This window comes from Rhinolophus ferrumequinum, chromosome 22, assembly GCF_004115265.2.
Source record: "Rhinolophus ferrumequinum isolate MPI-CBG mRhiFer1 chromosome 22, mRhiFer1_v1.p, whole genome shotgun sequence".
In the NCBI taxonomy this organism is placed as follows: Eukaryota; Metazoa; Chordata; class Mammalia; order Chiroptera; family Rhinolophidae; genus Rhinolophus; species Rhinolophus ferrumequinum.
In genome coordinates, this window is record NC_046305.1 from 50,134,748 (window position 1) to 50,158,716 (window position 23,969).

Here is a 23,969-nt window from a genome sequence, read left to right on the forward strand (position 1 = left end):
GGAAGAGATAAGAGTCATCATCAAATGCCCTGCCTGGGGATCTCGCCAACAGCCCTCAGACATATCTGAAGTCTTCACTTTTGTTCTGCTTCCAAATATGAGACTCAAATTTATTTTATTTGGCTTAGTTTAATTCAACCAACATTTGCGGAGTACAGGGAAGGGGATCCACAGGCGGCTTAGCTAATCCAGTTCTCCCTGCTGTAACCAAGGACCCCTCCACTCGTGGGCACCATGCCCTCTACTCGCCACTAACGCAGTGCTTACCTTCCAAAGGCAGAAGACAAGGAGAGCCAGCAGCAGCAGCCCTCCCAGGACACTACCGATGAGGATCCACAGGGAGAGGAGGAGAGGGCGAGACTGAATCACCTCCAGGAGGCTCTGTATGCAGAGGAGAGTTGTTTTTAACTCCCACCCTTTCACCCAGCGAGCCGCACCCCACCTTAGAGCAAAGCCAGGCTCAAAACAGAAGAATAAAAGGCCAAAAAAACCTGAGGCAGTGGGACCCTAGCAATTCTGATGTATCACTTCTGGCTCCCCGATTGCTGCCTAATGAAGACACCTCGGTTCTGAAAAAGCCCACAGGTGCCCTTGCCCCGTCCCCACCCTCACTATTTTCACAGCTCTCAGGTTCAGCCTCCAGCCTCACCTCGCTCCAACGGGAAGCTTCTGTCAGCTGCAGGACGCTGCCCGCCTCCGTTCCCAGCTCAAAGGTGCTGACCACCGTCAGAGACTTGAATTTGGCCTGTGGAACAAGTGGATGGGAAGGCATTTCAAGTGGGCCAGCATCAGGGGGTGTGGCTCTTGAAACCCCAAAAGCCACAAAGAAGAGGCTGACACGCACAACTTCCAGGACCCTCAAGACCAGAAGAAAAGGTCGGAGACCAATGGGGAGAGAGAAGAAGGGTCACAGATGGAAAGTCACTGGTCCTTCAGATATGCTGTTTGGTCTACGTGTCATGTATTCAACTCCCCTTTCTTTGGCTGACCGCTACCCCTCCTTTAGGTTCAAGTTTAGATGTCATATGCTCTGGGACTTAGGGAAGAATTTCCTCCTAACCCGCACCACCCTGGATAAGGTTATAACATTCTGTTTACTTTGCCGTCTTTCACCACTGAATTATAAGATCCTTGAGGTCTTATAATTATGTGTCTCATTAATTATGTGTCCCTAGTGCCTAGAGCCTAGCACGGTGCCAAATACCTAGTGGTTTCTCAATAAATCTTTGTTAAAAGGATAGATGAATGAATGGAACAAAAAGGATACCAAAGAGAGATAGAGAACCAGACTTAGAGAAGGAGGTCTGTCAGAGTTAACTTCCCGAACACATACGCCTCCCGGTACATCCTGGGATTTTGTGGAAGTCAAAGTAGATGGCATATGGGGAAACACAGTAAAACCCCTAGTACCAAATAGGTGTCATAATTAGATGTTATTTCCGGCTCAGGCATCTACCCTGACTCCTGACTGCCAATCATATTAAGTTCAATGTCTATAGAGAACTTGCATAATCCAAATCCCTGTCAACTATAGAATCTTACCGCCAGCTACTCTCCAATACGTATCCTGCGTGTGATAGCAACTATGTATTCATTCATTTTACAAAAACATATTAAGTTCCTACAATGTGTTAAGCATGGTATTAAATGTTGGGGAAAGAAGGACCGTCCTTCTCTAAGTCTGGTTCTCTCTTTATCTCTCTTTGGTAGAGAGTGTCTACCTAGCATAGGACCTTTTATATAGTAGATCCTAGGTGGATTATTGATTGAATTTAGGTGCCCTATCAATGTTGATTGATTATTGATATAGAACTAAGGGATGATAAATGGAGGAAAATACAATGATAATAACTAGCTTTTAATGAGCCCATCTCATTATTCATTTCTTCTTTACAATAACCCCTTAAAATAGGTATTATCTTCCCCCTTTTAGAGATGAGGAGAAAGAAGCGTAGAGAGATGAAATAACTCGCTCGAGGTCCAACGGCTAGCAAGAAGCAAAGCTGGGACTTAAATATGGGTTTGTTTACTTCCAAAGCCTACGCTCAAGGTCCAGATAGGAGCAGAAGGGGAGGGTAATAGGAAATGAAAGTTTTACCCTCCGGAAAAATTCATTGTGAACCAGCCTCAGTAGTCCAACAGAGGCCTCGGACCCCTTTGCGAGCCGCCCGAGGTGGCACCTCACGACCTGACACCGAGTATTGCTCCCATTCTACCAGAAGAGAGAGACGGATCAGGAGCTGGGGTGGAAAGATGCCCCACTTCCCACTCCAGGCTCCACCCCCCCCCCATCCCAAGGCTCCAAACTCTGCTGCTCCCCCACTCTGGACACCTTCTTCACCAGCTTATGACTCATACCAGTCTGCTTGTGTGCTGAAGTTCCTCTGGATGTACTGGGGGCCCTGGGGGCTCAGTCAGGTTCTGCACTGTGCAGCTTGCCTACGGGAAGATCCAACTTGAGGGACTCTTGATGGTGAGAGGCCAGCCATGCCAGGCTGAGCAGCCGCATACCGCCCACAGTGGGGTAATCCCTTTCTTCTCAAAGAAGTCACGTATGTCAAAGAGAGGTCCCCAGGGGGAGGAGCCCTGAGAGCAGTGACCCAGCAGACAGGGAACTGGTGAGTCCACCGGATCGAGGACGGAGGGCTCCACATAACCCTAGCCCAGACTCACATTGGTAGTGATGACCTGAGACAGTGACAGGAAGTAACTGCCCCCACGGGCCACAGCTGGAAGGAAGGCCGAGATGATGAGGCCACTGACCACATAGCAGCCAAGGTTCTGAACCTGAGAGGAGGATGGGAAATGGGAAGAGGCGGGAAACAGAAGACCCCGCCTCATCTGTTCCCCTTTACTCTGGATACCACTGAAATCTAAGAGACTCTTCCTGTCTTTTCCCAGGACAACTCCCCGCCCCCTCCTCATGCCAAGCTGCCCCCCTCCAGCTTCTCACCCTAAGCGTGGTTTTGAATTCAGGGCCAGGACCCACGGGGAGGGTCCCATAAGGGTGAACCTCATAGCGGTGAAGAGTGGATTCACTGAGTGGATACCATGTCAGGAAATCCACGGTCACAGCCATGATAGAGACACAGAGGCACAGGGTCCACACATATCCATGGATTCGGGGAAGACAGGGCCAGCACATGTGTAAAGAGACAGGGATACACAGAGAAGACAGAAATGGGACGTGACATAGACTTGGCACAAACTTTAGGGCCACAACCCATACCCCCCCGTTCCAGCTCCACTACCCAGGGCCCAGCAAAGTCCTATACCTAGGAAGAAAGTAAGACGCTTCAAAGAGAAGGTTCCACATGAGTGGGATTGAAGCCAAAAAGACGGAGCAACCCCAAGGGTTGGGGGACACTGAACCACACGAGTCTGGGGTCAGAACGGGGTTCCAGGGGGAGCTCAGCCATACCTAGAGAAGAGGAGGTGAGGCTCGTACTGGATGTAGGCCGAGGTCTGGGCTGTATTGTCTTGCAGGGTCCCATTGCTCTCCAGACTATTGCTGTGGAGTCAGGGGGAGAGGCTCACATCCCTCTCACACACCCCTCTCTGGAGCAGAGGAGTCAGTGCCGTTCATCCCCCTCCCCCAACACCCCTACCATGACCAACCCCCAGACTCAGCTGCAGAGGACTCGGGGGAGGGCCCTTTGTTCTCACCTGGTAGCAGTCAGCCTCACAAGGACCTGGCTCAGGAGGGAAGAGCAGCTAAACTCAAACTCTAGCAGAAAGGTCACCTGGGGGCCAGGGACATGGGGTCAGGGTAGATTCCTCTTCACAGGGCGACGACAGAGGAACGGAAGCCCTCGTGTGCCTCGTTCCCCAAACGCCCAGGCCTCAGCGATTCCAGCCCCTGGTCTCCCAGAGCCCCTTTCTCATCCTGGACCCCAACTTACCTTGGCTCCGGTCTGAAAGACAGGATGCCCCACACTGCAGAGCCGGCCATGAGAAGAAGGGGCTGCACATTCCACCTTCACCGGCCTGTCCCTCTGAGAGCGAGAAACGGGGGTGGAGGCTGGAGCTGGGGCGACCGCTGCTCTCCTGCCTGCAGCCCCTCAACACTGAGCCTTTCTCTAGAGCCCCTGGCAGCTGAGGACAATACCCCCGTCTCCTTCCTCCTCCTTCCCCATCTCCTCCCAAACCCTCTTCCCCAAGGGTACCTGAGGCGTGAAACTGGCCAGATGGAGGTTTCTAGAGAAGCTGAGACTCAGGCTAGTGTTGTAGGCATTTTCCTTCCTGTTCTCCAGAGTTGCTGATACCAGCACTTTCCGACGACCGCCTCGAACCAGGAACGGGTCCTTCCTAGGAGGGTGGATAAGAGCTCAGGAGTGGACAGGGTGCCAAAAACCTCACTTCTGTTTTCCTGGGCAAGAAACGACCCTCCAGCTCCCTTCAAGCCCCTTCCTGTCTGGCTCGGGTCACGCTGGTTTGGCCAGTTCACGCCCATCCCACCTGGAGCCTCTGATGTCCATATTAGCTCGAAGCACCAGGTCTGTGATGCATTCATTGTCAGGGCCACAGTCCTTCGAGAAGGGGACCTAGAGGAGAGGGAAGAGGCTGAGGGCTGAGAGGAAGGCAAGGAGAAAGGAATACAACTGGGGAAAAGTGGAAAGAGAAGTGTGGGTGCCCAGGTCAGATGTCACCATGATCTCATGTCTCCTCCCTCCTCTTTCTCTTGAATTCACTGAGAAGGGCAGTATTGGGTCCCGGGGATAGGGCTTAGCGCAGCTGACCAGCTTTCGTATGGAGGTGGGCGAGCCCTCGTCCAGCACAGGTCCTGGCTTTGTGGTGTTGTCCAAAACGAAGGTCACAGTCAAGGCCACCGGCCGAAGGTAATCCGATGTATCCTGAGGGAAACCAGAGGCAAAGATTATGGGCAGCCAGGCTTAGGGGTACAGCTCAGCCCCCTGGCGGAATGTGATAATGACACCGATCATTTATTGAGCATTTTCTGTGTGCCAGGCACTGTCCAGAGGTATTGTCAATATCGTCCCATTTACTTCTAATACAAGTCCTACGACGTACTTATTATTATTAACACCTCTTGGCAGGTGAGGAAACTGAGGTTTGCAGGTTATGTGACTTGCCACATGGCACAGGTGGCAGCACCGGCAGGTCAGCCTGACTCCAAAGTCTGAGCTTGCTCACCTCCCTGGCTTTCTTGCTAATCCAGCAGAAATTCCTCCTCTTATCCAGCCTTCCCCTCACTCCCAGGCCCTGATGCAAAGCAGTTCCAGTCCCCTCCTCACCAGCACATGGAAATACAGCTGCTCACAAGTGACATTCCCCACACTGAGCCGGAGCCGCCGAGGGGACAGCCTCTGGCCAGAGCCATCAAACGCTGCACGGGCCCCAGCGGTCCACTCATCCAGTGACGCTGTGAACCGCATATCTGAATGGGGCAGGCAAGAGTGAGGGTGGAGAGGGTCCAGAGACCAAGGCAGGTAGGGAAGGGGTTGACAGCTGCCTCGGATGCATGGAAGTCACTCACAGAAGCGGCGATCCCAGCGGCCAGGAGTGCGGGACGTCACTTGGAAGCAAAGGGCTGCCGAAAAGCAGGCTGCGTCCTGGCCTCGGCGCCTGCAGTCCCTTTGAACCACACTGATGGCCGGCGGGGTCACATCCAGTGAAGGCGCCAGGTGGACAATGGGCCGGGAGCTAGGAACAGAGTGGGAAAGAAATTCTAGCAGTAGGAGGAAAGTCTGTGAGAAAGGCCACTCTCAGTGTTTACCTCCTTGAGGTCAAAGGAAAGAATAAGGGGTTAGGAGCACGTGTCACCCACCCCTGAACCTCTGACAGAAGTAAGATAACAGCTAACATTTAATAAGCACTCGTCATGAGCAAGGCACTGTGTGAAGATTGTTATAGGGTCATCACATTTAATCCTCACAATAAGCCTACACGTTATGTACGTTATTCTTCCCATTTTGTAAACTAGGAAATGGACGCACAGAGTAAGTTGACCAAGAAATCCAAATCGAAGCCTGTGACTCCCAAGCCCTTGCTTTTCATCGCTGTGCTATGCGGTCCACTGCTACCTGAGATGGCACTGCTCACCTGAGCAGGATGGCTGCCCCTTGGGCACCCACAGCCACATCCACCAGGTCGTCTCCATCCAGATCTAGCCGGCCATCCACACTCCGACCAAAGTAACTGAGGGCCTGTGGCATGGAGATAGCAGCAATCCGCTGAGAGGAAGAGAGGGGAGACTGAGCCGGGACTCACACACCTGCTTTCCCAGGCCGCCCACCTGGCTCTTTCTAATCCTCCCATCAGGCATGGGAAGAAATTAGAGAAACTTGCCTGTGTTCAGGAGTCCCTAGTACAGCAACCTGTATCCTCCCCCACTCCCTCACCTTTTTGTCTACAGTAGTCCCGCCTTATACACGGTTTCACTTTCCGCTGTTCCCCGTGGTCAACCATGGTCCGAAAATGTTTAATGGAAAATTCCAGAAATGACCAATTCATAAGTTTTAAACTGAGCACTGTTTTGAGTAGAGTGATGAAATCTCACGCCGTCCAACTCTGCCCTGCCTGGGACATGAATCATCCCTTTGTCCAGCATATCCACGCTGGACACGCTCCCTGCCTGTTAGATACTTAGCAGCCATCTTAGTTATCAGATCAGCTGTGACTTCATCCCACTGCTGGTGTTCAAGCAGCCCTTATTTTCCTTAATAATGCCACATCCACACAACTTTTATTACAGTGTGTTGTTATAATTATTCTGCTCTTATTAATTATTGTTGTTAATCTCTTACTATGCCTAATTTATAAATTAAATTTTATCGTAGGTATGTATGTATAGGAAAACACATGTAACTATATATATAGAATTTGGTACTATCTGCGGTTTCAGGCATCCACTGGGGGTCCCCCATCAATACGGGGGGCTACTGTGCTGATAAAAAAGCACTGATTCAGTTGGGGTCTCAAGTCCAGGGGAGCACTGATAAGCAAAGAGCACAGCTCCCTTTCCCTTCCCCCCACCTTGCCCCTGCTTTATGTGAGCACGCCTGACCTGGGCAGGACGGGGCCTGACGCCATGCTGGGTCCCGTGATACAGGTACAGTGCCCCACGGTGCCCATCCTCCAGGGGCGCCCCCACAGCCACATCAGCAAAACCATCTTGGTTCAGATCAGGAAGGGCACCCATGGCAAAGCCAAACCGAGCATCCTGAGGGGGTTCTGGCTGAAGCGTTCCCTGGAGCGTCAGCAAGGACTGCTGGGTGAGACAAGGGAAAGAGAGAAGGTGCTGATGCGATAGGCCCCACCTCTCAGCCAGCCCTCAAATGTATGCGCCTTCCCTTCCTGCCTCCCTCCACCCCTTGCAAATAAGTTCTAGGGGAGCCCAGCAAGTCTCACCTGGCCCACCAGGTACACATAAACACGTCCTGTCTCCTTGTTCTGAGGTCCCAGGAACATGGGGGCAGCCACAAGTAAGACATCAGTTGTTCCATCCCCATCCGTATCCAATGGGCAGAGTTCACTGCCAAAGTATGAGCCAATCTGGGGAGTGGTGATTCCAGAGGAAAGGGAAGGTGATTGTGGACAAGTGGGAAGCACCCACCAGCTTGTCAATCAGGTCCTCACACCCTTGACAGACTCAGCCAACCAGCATTCGGCACAGACTCTTCAGGCCCCCCTCTTGCCCCTCTACTCTCTTCCCCCACAGCCGGATTTCCTCGGGAGGGATCCGAGGGTCCCACCCTTCCTTGGATGCCCTACCTGCTCCCCCTGGAGGCTCTGGGAGACCCTCACAGCCCCATTTTTCTTAAGCTGGAAGGCAATGACCTTTCCTCGATGTCTAAACCGAGGAGCCCCGGAAAGAAAGAGGCGTTGTCCACTCCGCAAAATCATGGAGGAAACAGAGTAACCTAGAAATCAGGGGTGAAAGGGAAAGAAGACAGGTCAATTGGGAGGGTCCCTAAAGGCACAGGAGGAGGTCTCAAGGAGAGCAGCAGGAGATCAGTGAAAAACTTCAGGATTTAAGGGGGCGTACCTCATACCCTCCACCATGGGAGCCTTCCCCCACCTCCCAATGGCCTGCACTCTGCTACTCACCCAGGTAGGCTGCGTGGTTCTGCAGTGCAGGGGGGAACTCATCTTCCAGGGCCGTGCGTGGGGGGAAAAGGCGGTGACCATCTTCAAGCCATAACACTGAGCCCCCCCAGTCATAGGCCCCCACCATCCCAAAGAGAATCCCATCCTGTAGGACAGAACCAGAAAGGGTCACTGACAAGACTCTCCGGGAGTGAGAGGGTCACTGAGGGTATGCTGGGGTCAGTTGGAAAGGCATGAGCAGATCAGCATGCATATCGTTAAAGGAAGAATCTAGAAGAGCCCTGGGGTTGAAGTTATCTGAGTCAGAGGTTGGAAGGAGTCAGAGGTCGAGAGGGGTTATAGAGGAATCGAGTCTGTCCAACCTTTAGCCGATGAGTAGAGAAACCAATCTGAGACATTTCCAGCCCAAAGGAGCTTTCATTTTCTCCATGGGATCCTTGAGCATGAGAAAACATCGGCAACATCAGGGAAGACAGTTCCACCTTTGACCTACTGAACTTACTCTAGGACCGCACCCCACCCTGGCCTCTGTTTCTCCAGGGTGATCATTACCCTCAAGGCCAAAAATCCGGTCTCCGAGTGCGTCCACAATGTCAGTCAGTGCAGCTTCGTCTGTGACATTGAAGAAGAATCTCTCGTCTGGATCACTGGCGATTGCTCTGATTTCCCGCAGGAAAGAGCTGGGATCTCGCTGTCTCCGGAGGTAGTGACCGAGGACCTGGGGTCAGGAGGTCAAGGTGGGGTCTATTAGCTGTGCGGAGTGAGATGTTAGAGCTGGTACAGAACACAGCCAACTCATCGAAGGACAGGAAATGTGGCTGAGGTCTGGGGAGTGGTTCCTGCCTGTTTCCCTCAAGTCCCCAGTCCTCAATGTCACCGTCCCCACCCCCCTCCACCCTTCCAGATCCAAAGTAGAGTCTTACAGCAATCCCATAGCGTGTCACTCTTCCAGCCTCACAGGCCTTTAGCGCTGTGGGAAGCTCTTCTCCATCATGTGATTCTCCATCAGTGACCACCACCAGTAGCCTGGCAGCCTCTGGTCGGCCCCCATGGGACTGACTGAATCCTTCTGTGCTAAGAAGAGAGAGAAAGGAGTAAGGTGTGATCGAGTGTACACAGATACCCACACGCAGGACTTAACTCCGTCGGCGGTTCACCGAGGTCAGGCATCTTGCCTTTTGGACCATCGCCCCGACGGTGGCTAGCATGGAGACTGGCACACAGTAGGAGTTCAATGCTTGAATGTCATCGAACATATAGAGCAGCGTATCATCAATGCAAATAAGAACAAAATCCATTCATTGCTAGATTCATTCAGCAAATATTGCATTTGGGAGGACAGATAATAAGGGAATGTAGAAGAAAGGAGAACGGTTAGGTCAGGCGCATCTCCCCAGAAAGTTTGAACCACGTTTGGAAAGTGGGTTAGGTCATGAGTAGTGGAGAACCTGAGAGTCAAGATTAAAGCGGGAGTGGAAGGACAGAGAAAGAGAGTTCTGTCTGCAGAGACGACTAAAGCAGAAACATGGAGAGACACAGACATAGATATTTTGTAGAAATGTGACGAGAGGGAGTGCAATGACGGCCCAATCAGCGTTCTCCCACCCACCATTAGTGTGCATGCCAAGATGAGCACGCAAAGCACCTTGGGTACACACTGAACCCTAGAGTACACACTGCCCTCTAAACCCTCCCCTAACCCTCCTAGGCCCTCCTCACTCTGGTCTCCCACACACCCCTTTCCAATGCCTCACCAGGCCACCATTATTGCTTGGGCAGTCTTCGTTTCTCGTCCCTCTCGCCGACTCAGGTTCCTTGCTGCTCTCACCACTTCTTCCTTGGTTCGGAAATCTCCCAGGGACCACTCATGTACAGGGCTCTCGCCGTACTGCACCAGTCCCACCTGAGAATAAAATGTGCAGTCAAAGGAAATGTGTGTTTGGAGGTGGGGAGGGAGAAGAAAGCACGCGAGGGAGGGGAGATGAGCACCTGGAAGACACGGCCTACACTTAACTCCTCTCCCCGTCCACGCCCGGCCGTATTGCCTTCTCTTACCTGTATCTGCTCCGGGTCAATAAACAGTCTGCTCACGAGTCTTCGCAGGAAAGTCTGAACTTCAGACCAGGGGTAGATGCTGTTGGAGCCGTCCAAGACGATGACAACATCCATGTATGTGGGGCAGCCTAGGGGGACGGGCGTGTGATGGAGAACAGACGGGTCCAAGGTTATCCAAGGGCATGGGGCCAACAAGGGAGGAGGGTACATTCGCCCTCCAAGGGCAGGACACACTCAATTGAAACATTTATTAGGCACTTCTGACATGCAAGGAAGAGAGTCTGCCAGGCTCTGGGTAAATGTAGAAAGGAATAAAAGAGGAGAGGGGCATACGTGCAATTTACTGAAATCACAAAGAAAGAATTAAACACTAGGTAGAAATATAGAGCCGCCCTCTGCTGTGGGAGAACAAAAGAGGGTCAGTGCTGATGGTGGGGAATCAAAGGAGGCCGCAACTAAGGAGATATTGGAGACTGAAGGTGTTTGAGGAGAGGAGAATATAAGGAAAGGCATTTGGGTATTTGGGTGAACTCTTTCAACAAAAGGAGGTGGAGGTATAAAAATCGATGACACACTGGAGAGTGGTGAGGTAAACGCTAGGGCCAAAGATGGGAAGGGAGGTAGAGAGAGCTGAGTTCTTGAAGATGGTTTGACCAGTTCATGGAGTCTTGATTCCCTGGCAGAGTCTGAATTCTAATCTGTTAGGAAACATGGAGCTTATGCAGGCACATTAGGTAGCAGTGAGGACAGCCATGCAGGCCCCCTGTCAAGCATCATATGCTGTTGCCCCATCTTTTTCCCACCCTACACTCCGTTCTGAGGACTGAGTCCTCAGGCCCTTCTTCTGGCTCACGTTGCGCAGTGGGTGCCAGGCTTCCCTGGGGCCGGAACGAAGCATCAACACGGGCACATATCCCAGAACTGAAGACAGAGGAGCCGCAAGCCCGAGACCAGAGAGGGGCACAGGCCTGGGGATGGATGGGGGAAACAGTTACTCCAAGGCTTGTGAGAGCACCCTCAGAACATGCTCCCAGGAGGAGGCATTGCGACCACTCCCCGAGATTCCCCTCCTTGCTTTCTAGGGTTTTTAACTCCTTGACCAGACCAGTTTCCCTTCCTCTACTGCTCTATCCTCTGCCGCAAACCCTCAGAGACCCTTTCCTTAACTCACCATGAATCCTCCATCACCATCTGTCTCTAGTAGAGACATCCCCAAGTGCATATTCACAGCAGGACGAGATGAATTGCCTAGTGGATAGTCACCTGGTGGGAGGGGGTGGAAGAGAATGAGGTCATGGGGTCACAGATGGGGTCCTTGAGTTCAGGGCGATTTTGGAAGAGGATGAGATCAGGATAGAGTCAGGGACAGGGAGTATGTGGGATACTGGCTTGAATAAAGTGAGGTATGAGGGGTCAAAGCTACTAGCGTATCAAGGTTAGGGGTTAGAAGTGGAAGATTGAGGCATCTTCTTACCCAAGTGGCCCTTGGCACATGGGGCATTGTGGGAGCCCCCTACGGGGCATCGGTAAACGTCTCCCCTTCTGTCGCCTGAAGGCCCATCCCAGGGGGCACCCACCAGCATCCTGGGAGGAGGACATGAATATAAGCATCGGGTGAGCATGACTTTGAGATAGGCCAGAGGGAAAGGGCATGGGGGTGGGAAATCTAGAGCTCCGGCAATTTCCAAAATACCAAACATCCCTCAGTCTCTTCCAAAAGATTAGTTTACATTCCCATCTACCTCGCCTCCCCTGTAACAGCTCTGTCAGTCCCCATCCCACAGCCCTCTGCTTTCCTCCTCACCATCGCTGTCCACCCCCAACATGTTGTAAGACACTGTATCCAAATTCAGCCTCGGGTGGCCCTGGGAATAGGCGTGGGTGATGCGCGTCCAGGTTAAAGGGAGAGCAGAGACCTAGGGAGCCAGGATGGTAGGTTAGCGCGAAGCAGAGAGGCTAATGAATGCCCAGACGGGTACAACCAGAGAGACGCCATGAAGGGAATGCTTTGATGTCAGTCTGTCTCCCGGCTTATTACTCATCAGTTGTCCTGGCCTCTGTCAATGTCATGTATTCAGAGTTCCAAGCAAGGATGATCTCCTTCCTGTGTTTGAGTCCAGCTGTCTAACCTGGGGCCCTCTGCCATGTTAGTGCACAGCTGTATTTCCATTCCCACCCCTGAAATCTCATTTACAGACATGTCTGGAAGGGTCAAGTTCCTCTTTTCCACATCATTCGTCCTACGCATCCTCTTCCCCAAACTGTGAGGGTCAAAAGAGGGAGAGGGCCTTTCTGGAGCCCTACAACTATTCCTTCCAAATTCTCCCCAAACCCAGGAGCATTGGGAGAACAAGAGGAGACCAGGGAGCACAACATGTCTGGGTCTCTCCTTCTCTTTCCATCTCTTCTTGACTCCCAGTGTCATTGTTACATGCTCACATTCATTCTCCAGTGTCTAGGTCTCTGGTTGATTCCAGCTCTGGAAACCTCCGTGGTAATTAACTGGGTGGGGTCACTCGCCTGCCCACACACATGGTTTGCCATCCATCCTTACCAAGTGTCCCTTCACCCCAAAGTTTCCCCTCCGTTCTAACTCATACGCCCTCCCAACTGCCCCCCAGTTACCTGAATCTCTTCCTTACCTCTCAACCCACTCTAAAGACCCCCCCAGTCATGTCCTGGCTGATTCTTCCCTCCCAACCTCGATCCCTTTCAAATCAGAGCTGATATTTTAGGAAACGAAGATTACAGGGCACTGGTGAGGAAAAATTCCAGGCCTCTGGTCCCTCCCATGGTTCTGTCCCTGTGTGTTGCTCCTTCCTTCTCAGTGACCCCCTCTCAGGCCACCCCACCACCACTACCACCGATGGCTCTAGCTCTGTCTCAGATCATGCTCCTTTTCAGAAAGGTGTTTTGTATGTGAGCCTTTTGGCATCGAGGAAACAGGCAGGGCTGTATGACCAGGAACTGTAGCTCATTGGTTAAACCCAGAATTCCGACCACACAGTCGGTTATGCCTCTGGCCCCAGAGACCACCAAGGGTAGGGAGAAGCAGGGAGGAGGGTAACAGGAATCAGACTAGCCACGTGAAAGTTCACATCATGTTTCTTCTTGGTCCCCTCACTTCTCCAGGGTTTAGGGCAAAGGTTGTAGACAATTGGACACAAATCTTACACAAGGCTCTCCCAGTCTCAGTATGGAAGCAGTCATATGGTGTGGGCATGAGAATGTAAACACGCACACGCGCGCGCGCGCACACACACACACACACACACACACACACACACAGACGTAGAACCAGTGTTAACCTCTCACCCGAAGGAGCTCACCCGAACTCCCGAAGAATTTCGACCTTAAAGGTCCCAATGACAAACAATCCACACATCTTTCATTCCCACCAGAAACCAAGAAGTTATCCTCCCTCACCTGTCAGGAACATCAGGGGCAAGAACAGGTGGGAGATGAAGGGGCGCTCCATGCCTGGCTGTTCTCTGTCCCTGTGAAAAGTCCTCGGTGCCTCTGTCACTCTCTCCTTTTTCTGTTTTCTTTACTTTCCCTCCCATCCTGCCCCCTCCCACTGGCAGCTAAAAATAAAGTTGGAAGGAATGGGAGGAGTGATGGTGGGGAGCGGTGGGGAGCCCCAGACCAAGCGCAACGAAGGGCTGAGGGATCTTGGTCTCCTTCTCTGCCTCGGTGCTGCCCCCTGGAGGCGTCATCTCAAAACCCAACCAGAACACAGTGGTGTTTGTTCCCTTTTTTTCTTCTTGTTTTTTTCTTTTTTCTATCCTTTATTGTTGCCAGGTAGTCATGTTTTCTTTGGGTTTAGAATAGAAAGCAGGAGAGGGAGATAGATACTTTTTACTTCCTAACCTTATTTATGTCAATCTGAGATATGGAAAACGAAAAAGCTGATAAGTGATAAAATTTCCGCACCCACCCAAGGGAGTCCCAATGTGAAGACACAGACTAAGCCTGACCAGCCCCACGCCACTTAGTTCTGTTTGTGGCTCTTAGTCTATGCTGCCTTGTGACATCAGTGTTTGAAGGGACTATAAAATATGAACTGATGTGGGGTATTTTTTGTGGAATCAGTATAATTACTTTAACATTAGACCCCGCCCCCCATCTTCCCAAGTAGGCTGTAAATGTCTGAAGTTGGAATCATGGCGATTCTTAGCTTTCTGTAGCTCTACCATCTAGCATTATGCTCTGCATAGTTTAGAAGCTCAATGAAAGTCTGTGGGTGAAGATGCCAGGGCTAACTCCATGGAAAACCTAAATAAACAGGAATCAGGGCCTCAGATAACCAGAACACATAGGACCAAACGAAACATCAATAAGCAAAGTGATCTTTAATTTGCTGACCTAGAAGGCTTGCTCTCTATTGTGGGCACGGGTCCCAGCTATTTACACAGAATCATTGTACAATATTTACAGCAAGATGCTAGACACAGCATCATTCTGGATAGGCAAAGAAGGGGTAAGAATAGGCTAGGAACAAAGCCCTGAAATGAAAGTGTACGCAGAAATCTGCAGGTGTGAGTAGTAGGAAGCATACGGGTCAAGTCACAAGGGAGGTTGGTGAGGTAGACATCAGGGAGGTGAAGGAAGCATCAAACCAATTCTGGTGCACGAGGGAAGAGTCCGCTGGGACATAAAGCCTTTAAATTATGATTTGGAGTTTAAAAGGGTAAAATCTGCCACAAACCACCTTTGTCAGGAAAAAGAAGGCAATTAGAGTTTTACAGACCACACCTTCTACTCCCCTACCAAAAAGCAATTCTGCTGCTGACCAGATTCCTAGGACTGAGACAGGGGACTGAGAAGGCAAAAAAGTTGCCGAGAGAGAGAATCTTAAATAGACTTATGAGAGACAAAGTGAAGAGTCAAGAGAGACACGGACGATGCAATGGAGGAGGAAAAGAACCAAAGCTCCCGCAGATCTGAACATTAGAATCATCCTGCTGACTACAGAAGTTACCTTGCCTCACCTCATTTTCCCCAAAGCTCTTCCTTCTACCCCAAACTCTCTGGATTTTAACTTTAACCAAGGAGGCTGGTACGTTGGAGACGATCTAAGACTCCATCTTACCAATTCAGGGCCCCTCCTTATCCTGTACCAGAGTATCAGGGCTTGAGTCGTAGCCAAGGACAGATTAGGGTGAGAAGAGACAGGATGGAGGACACGAGGCCACAAAGCCCCACAACCCCAGGGCCACAGCGCCAGAGGCCTAGTTTGTCCAGTGGAATGAAGAGATCGCAGGCATTTCGGACCACATCCAACAGAAGGGGGGGATGGCTTCGAAGGACCCGAGCCAGGAGCAGGAATCGGAGCTGAAGCTTCAGAGCCAGTCGGGGCAGGGATCCTGCTGGACTCCCCGGACCTCCAGGTCCCCCCGTTTCAGTTCCTCCTGGGACTCCTCCTCCAGAACTCTTCTGTCGCCGGCTACAAGCTGAAGACTCTTGTTCCATCAGTAGGCGAATCTCATAAGCATCCCGGCTCAAATTCATGATGAGGGAAAACAGATAATACCTGAGATACACAGGAAGAAGCTTCAGTAAAGGCACGTGGACCCACTTCACTTATCCAACAGAACAGTCAAACCTTTCTTCCCCCATAATGTAGAGGGATTACGCATTAGAACACCAGAAAAGAATGCTAGTACCCACTATTAGAAATGTCCTCCCCCCTTTCTATAACTAATAGGAGTTTCTGTGTATCTTAAGATCCTGGCTTAAAATTCATGAGCATATCAAATCATCCAACACCAACCTCAAATTTCATTTTTCCACTCGGCAATCCATTAGCACATACACAACTTGAACTATAGTAATACGAATTTATTTTGAAAGAACAAGCTTCACTTGTTTCAGAGAGTCAGACATCTTATAATGTAAATCCAATCCTTTTGTTAAAAAAAAAAAAAAAGAGGCCCAGAAGCATTAAGCGGCTTGCCAAATCTGTTATTAGAAACTCCTTAAGAACAGTCTCTTTTTCAATTTTTAATCCACCCTGACAGCAGTACTCAATATAATAATGGTCCTACCTCTAAAACGCATCCTGAATTCAAGCATCTCTCTCTATTACACTCCACCACCACGGTCTAAGCCACCATCATCTCTTGCTTGGACTACAACTTCAGTCTTTTAACTGGTCTCTCGATGACCACTCTTGCCCCCTGCCCCCAACAAGCTAATTTCATGTAGTAGCTGGCATGAACATAACTCACATCATTACTCCCCTTCTTACAGCTCTCCATGGTTTCCTTCCTGTCACATTTAGAATAAAATCTAGATATCTAAGACAGGCTTATAGAACTCAACATGTGACCCCGCCTCTCTAACTCCACCTTACACCCTTCTCTCCCTCAACCACTGTGTTTTGATCCCATCAAGCTTGTTCTTGCTTTAGGAGCTTTATACTACCGAGTGCCTCCACCTGGAATAGTTTCCCTCCAAAAATCTTCACAGGTTCTTTCTTGCTCTTTGGGTCTGAGCTTAAATGTCACCTTTTCAGAGAGGCCTTCTCTGATCCCCCATTCTAAAGTAGCGAGCCGTTTACTCTCTACCACATGACCCTATTTTAATTTCCTGCATAGCACTTAACCACTACCTGATATTTTTCTTATTTATTCTTTGTCTTTGTCTCCTCTCATTACAACGTAAGCACCATAGCAGCTTTACCACTGTATCCCTGTGTCTACACCAGTGCCTGCACATAGGAAGAGCTCGATAAATGAATGAAATGAATAAACGTGGCATATAAACTCTTCTAGGTAGTTGCTTTCCCATACTACTCCAGCCAGGCCTCCATCCTCAGCCCTCATACAGCATAAGCCATGTGATACCTGCAAATGACTGAGAGAGATGAAGAGAAAAGCAACACACAAAGAGAGAGCGAAAGATGCTAATATAATCTAAAACAAAAACCAAATACAGATGGTCGTATACAGACAATTTTATTTCCAAATCATATTTCTCTCCATCCTCATTACCAGCCAGCTCCTGAGTCCAAGCCAATATCAACTCTTGGACATATTAGGACATCTCCTCCTGCCCTATTGCAATCCATTTTCCACACTGCAGCAAGAGAGATCTTCTTTAAACACAATTTGAATTATGTCACATCCCTGCTCAGAACCCATGGTACTTAAGGATAAAAAAAACTAAACAAAAAAATCTTACTATTGACTAAAAGTAAGTGATCTGGCCCCCGCCTATCTCTCCAGTTTGAACATTGTGTTCTTTGCTCAGTACTGTCCATGACACTGGCTTTCTTTTTGTTTCTCTAAATCCCCAGAGTCTTTCTTGGTTCAAGGCCTTAGAACATGCTAATTTCTGTTTGGCAAGGGCATCTCTGCTACTGTTCGCTTTGTCTACCTTCTACTCAAACTTCAGGTCTGAACTAAAATGTTACTTTCTCAAAGTGTTCTTCCCTGATCTTTCAATCTAAATTAGCTTCTCTTGTTATATATCTCATAATACCCTGTACTTTTCTACAAATACTTGGATGGGAGGTTATTATTTTTTTTTAATGACTCCCCCATTAGACTAGAAGCTTTGTGAGAGCACAAACCGTATCTGTTTGGCTCTTTGCTTTATTGCCTGGATCACAGTAAGCACTTACTAAATATTTTTAGAATGGCTGCATGGTCAGGTAGTGAGGGGCGTACCCTATGGTACAGACAGAAGCAGAATTAAAGCAGTATAATGTCTTATCTTGCCCAATCTGATTCATTATGGAAGAGCATTTGTCTTCCATCTGTCCCCATTCCTTATTCTCTGATAGTTTAAGATATAAAGGAAGATTGGAAACCAAGTGATTAATTAAGACGTGTATACTCTGGGAAGACCCTGAGAGAGTTTTCTCTCATAAAAGGCAAGCTATGCAGTGTGGAGAATACAAAAGGTCTTGTAGGATAAAAGAATATCAAACCTGAACGAACGCTGGGCCCACTTCTCCTGATCCACACGGGGAGCTAGTCCAGACTTTCCAGCCCACAGGACATTGTCACAGGCGAAGTACAAGGCTCGATTGAGGTGACTAACAGTGATGCAGAATCTTAGGACAACGTCTGACAGGTGCACAGCTCGTTTGGCTGATTCAAGGGCATCTGCTGAGTTCCCCAAGCGCAGAACTAGTGGGGATTAGCAAGAAAAAGCAAGGATTTGGAAATAGGCAAACAAAGAGCAAGGTAGAGAGAGAGAAAAGGCAAAAGGGTAAAGTTGAGCAAGTGATGGAAACAACAATCACAAACAATTTTTTAAAAGAGCAGAAACAGTTCATTTTTTTTACTTCAAATTTTAAGGAATTTGTGTCCCAGTTTAGTTTTGTCAAACTTGCCCCATTCTCTCCAATCCCTCATTATTCTCTTGCTCCCGTTCTTTTATCTCAATTGGGATGCATGGGTAGAGGATAAGTGCAGAGCCAAAGGGGGGAGAAGAACTGGCGGAGAAGGTCAAAAACAGGAAGGAGGGACTAAGGGAGAAGAGCTGGGGATGGAGGAAGCCTAGAAGTCATACGAGGAAAGGCACAGCTACTTACGCTTTCTTCCCAGGCTCAGATGTCCCTCCAGTTGTCGAATCTGTTTCTGTAACTCAGGACTGGCCCCACGCTTCTGCAGCGCATGGCCAAGGAGGGAGCAGGCATACTGGGCGGCCCTGGAGCAGAGGACAGACAAGGTGAGGTGGAGACCCCCCTAACCTCCTCCTCAAAAATGTCCTCCAAAAGGCAGCCGTGCACTTCCCCTTTCCCAGGTGGGGACCACTCCCTTTGCTCCTCTTCAGGTCTGTAACTCACCGCTTCTCCTCCAGGCCAGGGGAAGGCAAAGGCACAAGGATAAAAAGGAGCCAGGAGGGGGTGGGCTGCACTCAAGAGTTGAGAAAATAAGGGACTTGACAATGATGAGAACTGAAGGGGACAGTGAAAGCAGCGGGGTCCATCACAAGCACATCAGCGTGACATGTCCGTGATATGGAGGGGGTGGGGAGAGTTGGGGGACAGGTGACTCTTCCGAATAGGTGAACTAAGAGATTTCAAGGCCCTCGAGCTGAAGGGAGACCAGAAGACAAGGCGGAGGCAGAGGAGCTCCCCGGTGACAGCGGGGTGAGGGACACCGCAACTTGGAGCGACTCCTCAGCTCTGGGGACAGAGTCCGGGTCGCCATCCACCGCGGGGAGAAGGCGCCACATTTCACCACCGCCCAGCGAGGGAAGTGTTGGTCTTATGTGGACACGGCAACCCTGAGCGGCCTCCCGCTGGCCCACTCGTGCCTCAGTTTCCCCATCTTTCCCGGGCGCAGAAAGGAATCATCTCCTCACGGCCGGCTCCAATCAGCTCGTCGCGGTCTGTCCGGGCCCCCGTCGCCCGAGATGACCCTTTCTGACCCCCGTAGTGGGACCTGACCTCGCTCACGAGGGTCTGCCTTTGCCCGCCCTCCCCCCACTCCTAGTGGGGCCGCACCTGCACAGCCGGTCCCGGGCCTGGCTCTGAGCACTGAAGCGGACCCAGGCGTCCATGACAGCAGCAGCGCAGGCTCCGCAGCCCGGCTCCCGCCCCTGGGCACGCCTCCCGGACGACCCAACGGTGCCTCGCGAGGGACACACATCGCCAGACAAGAGCAGGTGGAGACGGCGCTGAAGCGGAATTTCGGGAGAAGCGCTGGCGGGTGGGCCTGCGTGTTTTTGTGCTCTCGGTCGGCCGGCTCATCCGGGGGTCCCTTATTTCCTAAGCATGCTCGGGCCGCACATTGTCTTTGAAATGTTCTGGACCCAGGGCGGGGCTTGCAGGGGTGGGGGCGGGGCAAGAAGGCGCCGTAGTGATCCCGCCGCGCCCGCCGACACAGGGCTCCCCCGCCCACCCGCGGGGGTGCGAGCAGAACACCCCCAACGTGCTCGCGCGCGCCCGCCCGCTCCGGTCGAGTCCAGCGATTTGGGGGCTACACAAGCCTGTGGAAGTAGAGGCAGTGCCAGACAGTACGAGGCTCCCCGCAGAACCCTGACAGTTGGTTAGGTGACCTCCAGAATACAGATGGAGAGTCCCGACAGAGGCTTTAGGAAGAATTTCGCGATAACCAGCTCCAGATCCTAAAAAGGAGGGTGAACAATCAGTGGCCGAGCTAATCTCTTCAAACTCACACTTCATCCCCCCTTCTCCTTCCAGGTCACGATGTCCACAGGCAATGGCACCACTTTGGCGGTGGCAGTGCCGGGGGGGAGAGGCCTGGGCGGGATCAGGAGTGGAGGTGGAGGGTTCAGAGCTGCCCATCTTCTCTGCTGTGGCCAAGGTCGGAGTGGGAGTGACCGCTGTGCTGTTTGTTCTTCCGCTGGAGGGAACTGGCCGTGCTGTGTGACAGCCGCAATGCAGCCAGCTTCGCCTCTCTCCAGTAGGGCGACTGTTTGCCCATTTGGCAGCTGCCGGTTTACTCTTGTGGTTATGTCCCTAGATATCACCCGGAATATCGCTGTTCAGTGACTGGCGGGGAACATCGCATGTCAGACACTCGTGTTCCTGAAACTAACGGCCATGTATGCTGCAGCTTCCGGGCCTGTGGTCACTGGGCTCGACTCCACCCACCTGGACCTCGCTTAGCTGGAGGGAAACTTCTGGGGGCGGCCAGGGGACTTAGTTTCCCGCTTGCTTTGCCCCAGGTTGAGTGGCTTGTCTGGACTCAGGGCTAAACTGGACATAAATTTGGGCACGCAACATGAGCCTAGGGAGACAAAGGGTGTGCTTGGCAGTGGTCAGCCATTAATCGTCGGGGGGAGCATCTAATTCTTTTGCTAGTTAAGATCATTGCATGTTAACTTGTTAAGAGCCTATGTCTTAATTAAAAGCAGTACCCTTTATCTATGCTTCTTCCCTTCAGCTTTTACTTCGCTTCCCCCTTTTTGTATCCTTCCTCTGGAGATTGTTGCAGCAAAACTCTAGAGCAGGGAGGAAACATATATGGGGTCTAGAAAGAAGACAGTGAAGCCAGAGGCTTTGGGAAAATTTTGTGGTATATTCATTCATGATTTAAAAAATAATGTGCAGCATCCCCAGGTACATTCAAGTGCTCTATTAAAGATAGAGCAACAAAGTCCTGCCTTCGAGAAATGTAGACTAGTGCAGGAGACAACTTAGTACAAACCCGGACAGTACAGTGTACAGTGAAGTCTTATGCTAAAGGTGAGCATAAGGAGCTAAGTAACGAGGGGTGTTTGACCCACTCTTGGACAGTCGGGAAAAGCTTCCCAAAGATGCTAAGATTTGATTCTTGAAAGATACGCGAAGGTGTTAGACAAGTTAAAACAGGGGGAATGCTAGGGAGGGTGGGCAGTGGATCTCAAGAGTGGTTGCAGCTAAAGTTGAGGGCTAGAAAATGGTGAGTAATGAGCCTGGAGGGGAAGTCAGATCACAAATATTAAGCTTGTACTTTACCCTGACGGCAGTGGACAGATACTACAGTAAAAAGTAGAGAGGGACATAATCAGATTTGTATTTTTTACTCCAGCTTTATTGTGGACTGGGTGTCAAAACTGGAAAAAAACAAAGGGAGCATCTGAACCTGAGTACCAGTTAATAAAATCGCAGTATGAAAATGAACTAGAATCTAGAAAAAAGCTAAATATGAATTTTCTGCAAAACAAAAACCACTACTACCATGGGGGGTGGGTAGAGCAGCATCTCGAGATTAGGATTATGTCTGGAAGGGGGCTAAAATTTCAAACTCTCGAATGATAATGCATTATTCTTGTAGTCAGATTTAAAATGTGATCCGTAAATCCTTACATTATTAGAATTCTACCAAAAAGTTAGTCCGACTATAGTTCTAAGACATACATCTTCCAAAAGTATGTTGCAAACAGGACCTCTGCGATCCCAAACTTTAAAAAGCAGCTTGTTGCCTCAAGTACAAAAGGCATTATTTATATGAAGCACATTTTAGGTGGGGACTGGGAGTTAGAAGCCTGTTTTTGTTGCACTGCTTGCTTGTTTTACTTTGCTGTGATTTTTCAGTCTAGGTTCTACCATTAACTAGCTATGTGACTGGCTAAATCATTGAAACTCCTGGACCACAAGATCACACAGGAAATGAATTTCATCCTTTCTTACAGTTTGGACAACTGACAACCTAACAGCTGCAATTTCCATGTGCTTCAATGGCAAACTAGTGGTAACATTATGATACATGTGCAAAAGGTGATATTTTTAGTTGCAAATTAGTATCCTCTTGTGTAAATTCTGCATTGCCCATATGTTGTATTTAAAATATTAGTGTCAAAATTTTTTTTTCCTGAAGGAAACCTTTATTTGGGGAGAACATGGAAAAGAGGGGTTACTCACAGTCCAGATCAGCCTAGAAGGGCCTGAAGGACTGTCTGTCTAGGTGCAACAGTTATATAGCAAAAAAAAATATTTTAAGTGTGCTGTTAGTGTGATGAGGGAGTGCTGGGCTAATTAGAAATTAGTTTTATAGGCTCAAGTTTCCAAGTATCAAATAGTTGAAAGGAAGGTTTCTATAATAGGTGGTCAATTGTGTAGAAAACAGGGAAAAGAAGAGGCAGAAGTAGGACTATACATCAAACTGTCTAGGAGCCTGGCCTATTTTTAAACCCCTCCTCACAATGTGTCAAATATTTCTCAGCATAGTGCACAAAAACAAGAGAAAAAAACCAAAAAGACCTAGAAATATAAGAACTCAAGATAGGGATAAAGGAAAGACCATTCCCCAAGTAGCTCCGAGTAGCACGAACATAACTCCAAGCACTTCATAAAATCACATGTCTATGGCTGATATTTTACCATCTTTCCTAAAAGTCCCTCATGCCTGCTGAAATCACTTTCCAAATACCTAATACCTAGGAACCTGATAGCTACAGAGCTTGCCTTTTATCAAACTAAGTGACTCAACCTACTTTACCTGAACCAAGCTCAAAACTGAAAAATACTTTATTGATTCAAACCAAAACCCAGCAATTTACCAAAAGAGGGGAGGGGCAGCCAACAACATTTGGAAAATGTTAAATTTTATTATTTATCAGTTTCACCATTATAGTTCTTGTACATTAATACTCCTCCTAAAGGTCATTTCAGAGTGGCTGCAAAATGGCCTGAAATTTTAGCAGCACCCAATTTATACAAGGTTTCTTTTTTCTAAAGAATTAGTCACAAACACATTAGGAAAATCACATCAGCTAAAAATGTTGGTGAGGTGGTAAAGCTATCCTTTTATAAGGGCAATGTTTCAAATAGTACTTGAGAAGGCAGGATTCTTTAAGTCCCAGGATATAACAAACTTAATGGTTAGCTCCACAGCCTAAGGAGATTAAGATTTTCAAGATACATTTCTAACTGTATGGTACCACGGACAAACCGTAACTCTGTATTGCTCTGCATACATACAAGGATGAATTAGGAAACAGTGTGACACCGGTGGGTAGGTTGGGAGGAGGTGGAAGGGGAACCAGTTCTTACAGTCCTCAAGCCCACTCCAGCTGTTCCTGTTCTACAGCACCGGTTGAGGGGCCCAGTCCCTTTCACTCAGTGTGTCACCAAAGGCAACTTCAAAGCTCAACGGCAAGAGACTACCTATAACCTCTTCACCTTCTCCTGCCTCTTTCTGCTGCCATTGACTGCCACGACCATCTGCTACAGCCACAATGTCCTCAGTGTGTCTAGTCCCCAGACAAGGAAGGGGAGCCAAGATGAGACTACAATCCCCAGGCCCAAATTCGTACCCTGGAACTATTGCTGCTAGCCTCATTTATGATAGCTATTTATCAAGTCAAATCGAGATCCTAACCATACTTCTAGTACCTGATGCTACACACAATTTTACTAAATGCTTTCAATTCCAACC

General features: G+C 49.6%; 2 protein-coding genes across 5 annotated transcripts in view; both read right to left on the minus strand.

Annotated features, from left to right (window-relative positions):
• Positions 1-13,705, minus strand: part of ITGA10 (integrin subunit alpha 10) — a 15,303-nt gene extending 1,598 nt beyond the window's left edge. The window contains exons 1-29 of one of the 3 annotated variants that reach the window (XM_033093180.1): positions 13,552-13,705; positions 11,930-12,041; positions 11,600-11,709; positions 11,297-11,388; positions 10,979-11,093; positions 10,126-10,253; positions 9,825-9,973; positions 8,994-9,144; positions 8,623-8,788; positions 8,433-8,506; positions 8,071-8,215; positions 7,735-7,883; positions 7,372-7,515; positions 7,028-7,231; positions 6,064-6,194; positions 5,498-5,664; positions 5,256-5,398; positions 4,740-4,853; positions 4,459-4,544; positions 4,167-4,308; positions 3,903-3,995; positions 3,667-3,743; positions 3,422-3,511; positions 2,954-3,038; positions 2,674-2,787; positions 2,359-2,439; positions 2,099-2,212; positions 650-745; positions 268-381 (exon numbers count right to left, since the gene is read on the minus strand). In XM_033093180.1, the coding sequence (XP_032949071.1) occupies positions 268-381; positions 650-745; positions 2,099-2,212; positions 2,359-2,439; positions 2,674-2,787; positions 2,954-3,038; positions 3,422-3,511; positions 3,667-3,743; positions 3,903-3,995; positions 4,167-4,308; positions 4,459-4,544; positions 4,740-4,853; positions 5,256-5,398; positions 5,498-5,664; positions 6,064-6,194; positions 7,028-7,231; positions 7,372-7,515; positions 7,735-7,883; positions 8,071-8,215; positions 8,433-8,506; positions 8,623-8,788; positions 8,994-9,144; positions 9,825-9,973; positions 10,126-10,253; positions 10,979-11,093; positions 11,297-11,388; positions 11,600-11,709; positions 11,930-12,041; positions 13,552-13,603 (3,438 nt within the window). In that variant the 5' untranslated portion in view covers positions 13,604-13,705. The remainder of the gene's footprint in view (positions 1-267; positions 382-649; positions 746-2,098; positions 2,213-2,358; positions 2,440-2,673; positions 2,788-2,953; positions 3,039-3,421; positions 3,512-3,666; positions 3,744-3,902; positions 3,996-4,166; positions 4,309-4,458; positions 4,545-4,739; positions 4,854-5,255; positions 5,399-5,497; positions 5,665-6,063; positions 6,195-7,027; positions 7,232-7,371; positions 7,516-7,734; positions 7,884-8,070; positions 8,216-8,432; positions 8,507-8,622; positions 8,789-8,993; positions 9,145-9,824; positions 9,974-10,125; positions 10,254-10,978; positions 11,094-11,296; positions 11,389-11,599; positions 11,710-11,929; positions 12,042-13,551) is intronic. The other 2 variants (XM_033093181.1, XM_033093182.1) reach the window with 2 other exon arrangements.
• A 753-nt stretch (positions 13,706-14,458) lies between these two features.
• Positions 14,459-22,370, minus strand: PEX11B (peroxisomal biogenesis factor 11 beta). Of its 2 annotated transcripts, XM_033091981.1 has the most exons (5): positions 19,589-22,370; positions 18,926-18,941; positions 18,671-18,786; positions 18,062-18,263; positions 14,459-15,658 (listed from the first exon to the last, which is right to left on the minus strand). In XM_033091981.1, exons 1-5 carry the CDS (start codon positions 19,731-19,733, stop codon positions 15,253-15,255), a joined length of 885 nt encoding a protein of 294 aa, XP_032947872.1. In that variant the 5' UTR covers positions 19,734-22,370; the 3' UTR covers positions 14,459-15,252. The 2 variants fall into 2 exon arrangements, with proteins under 2 accessions (XP_032947872.1, XP_032947873.1); XM_033091982.1 differs by lacking the exon at positions 18,926-18,941 and having other exon boundaries at positions 19,589-21,416.
• Between the last annotated feature and the right edge of the window lie 1,599 nt (positions 22,371-23,969).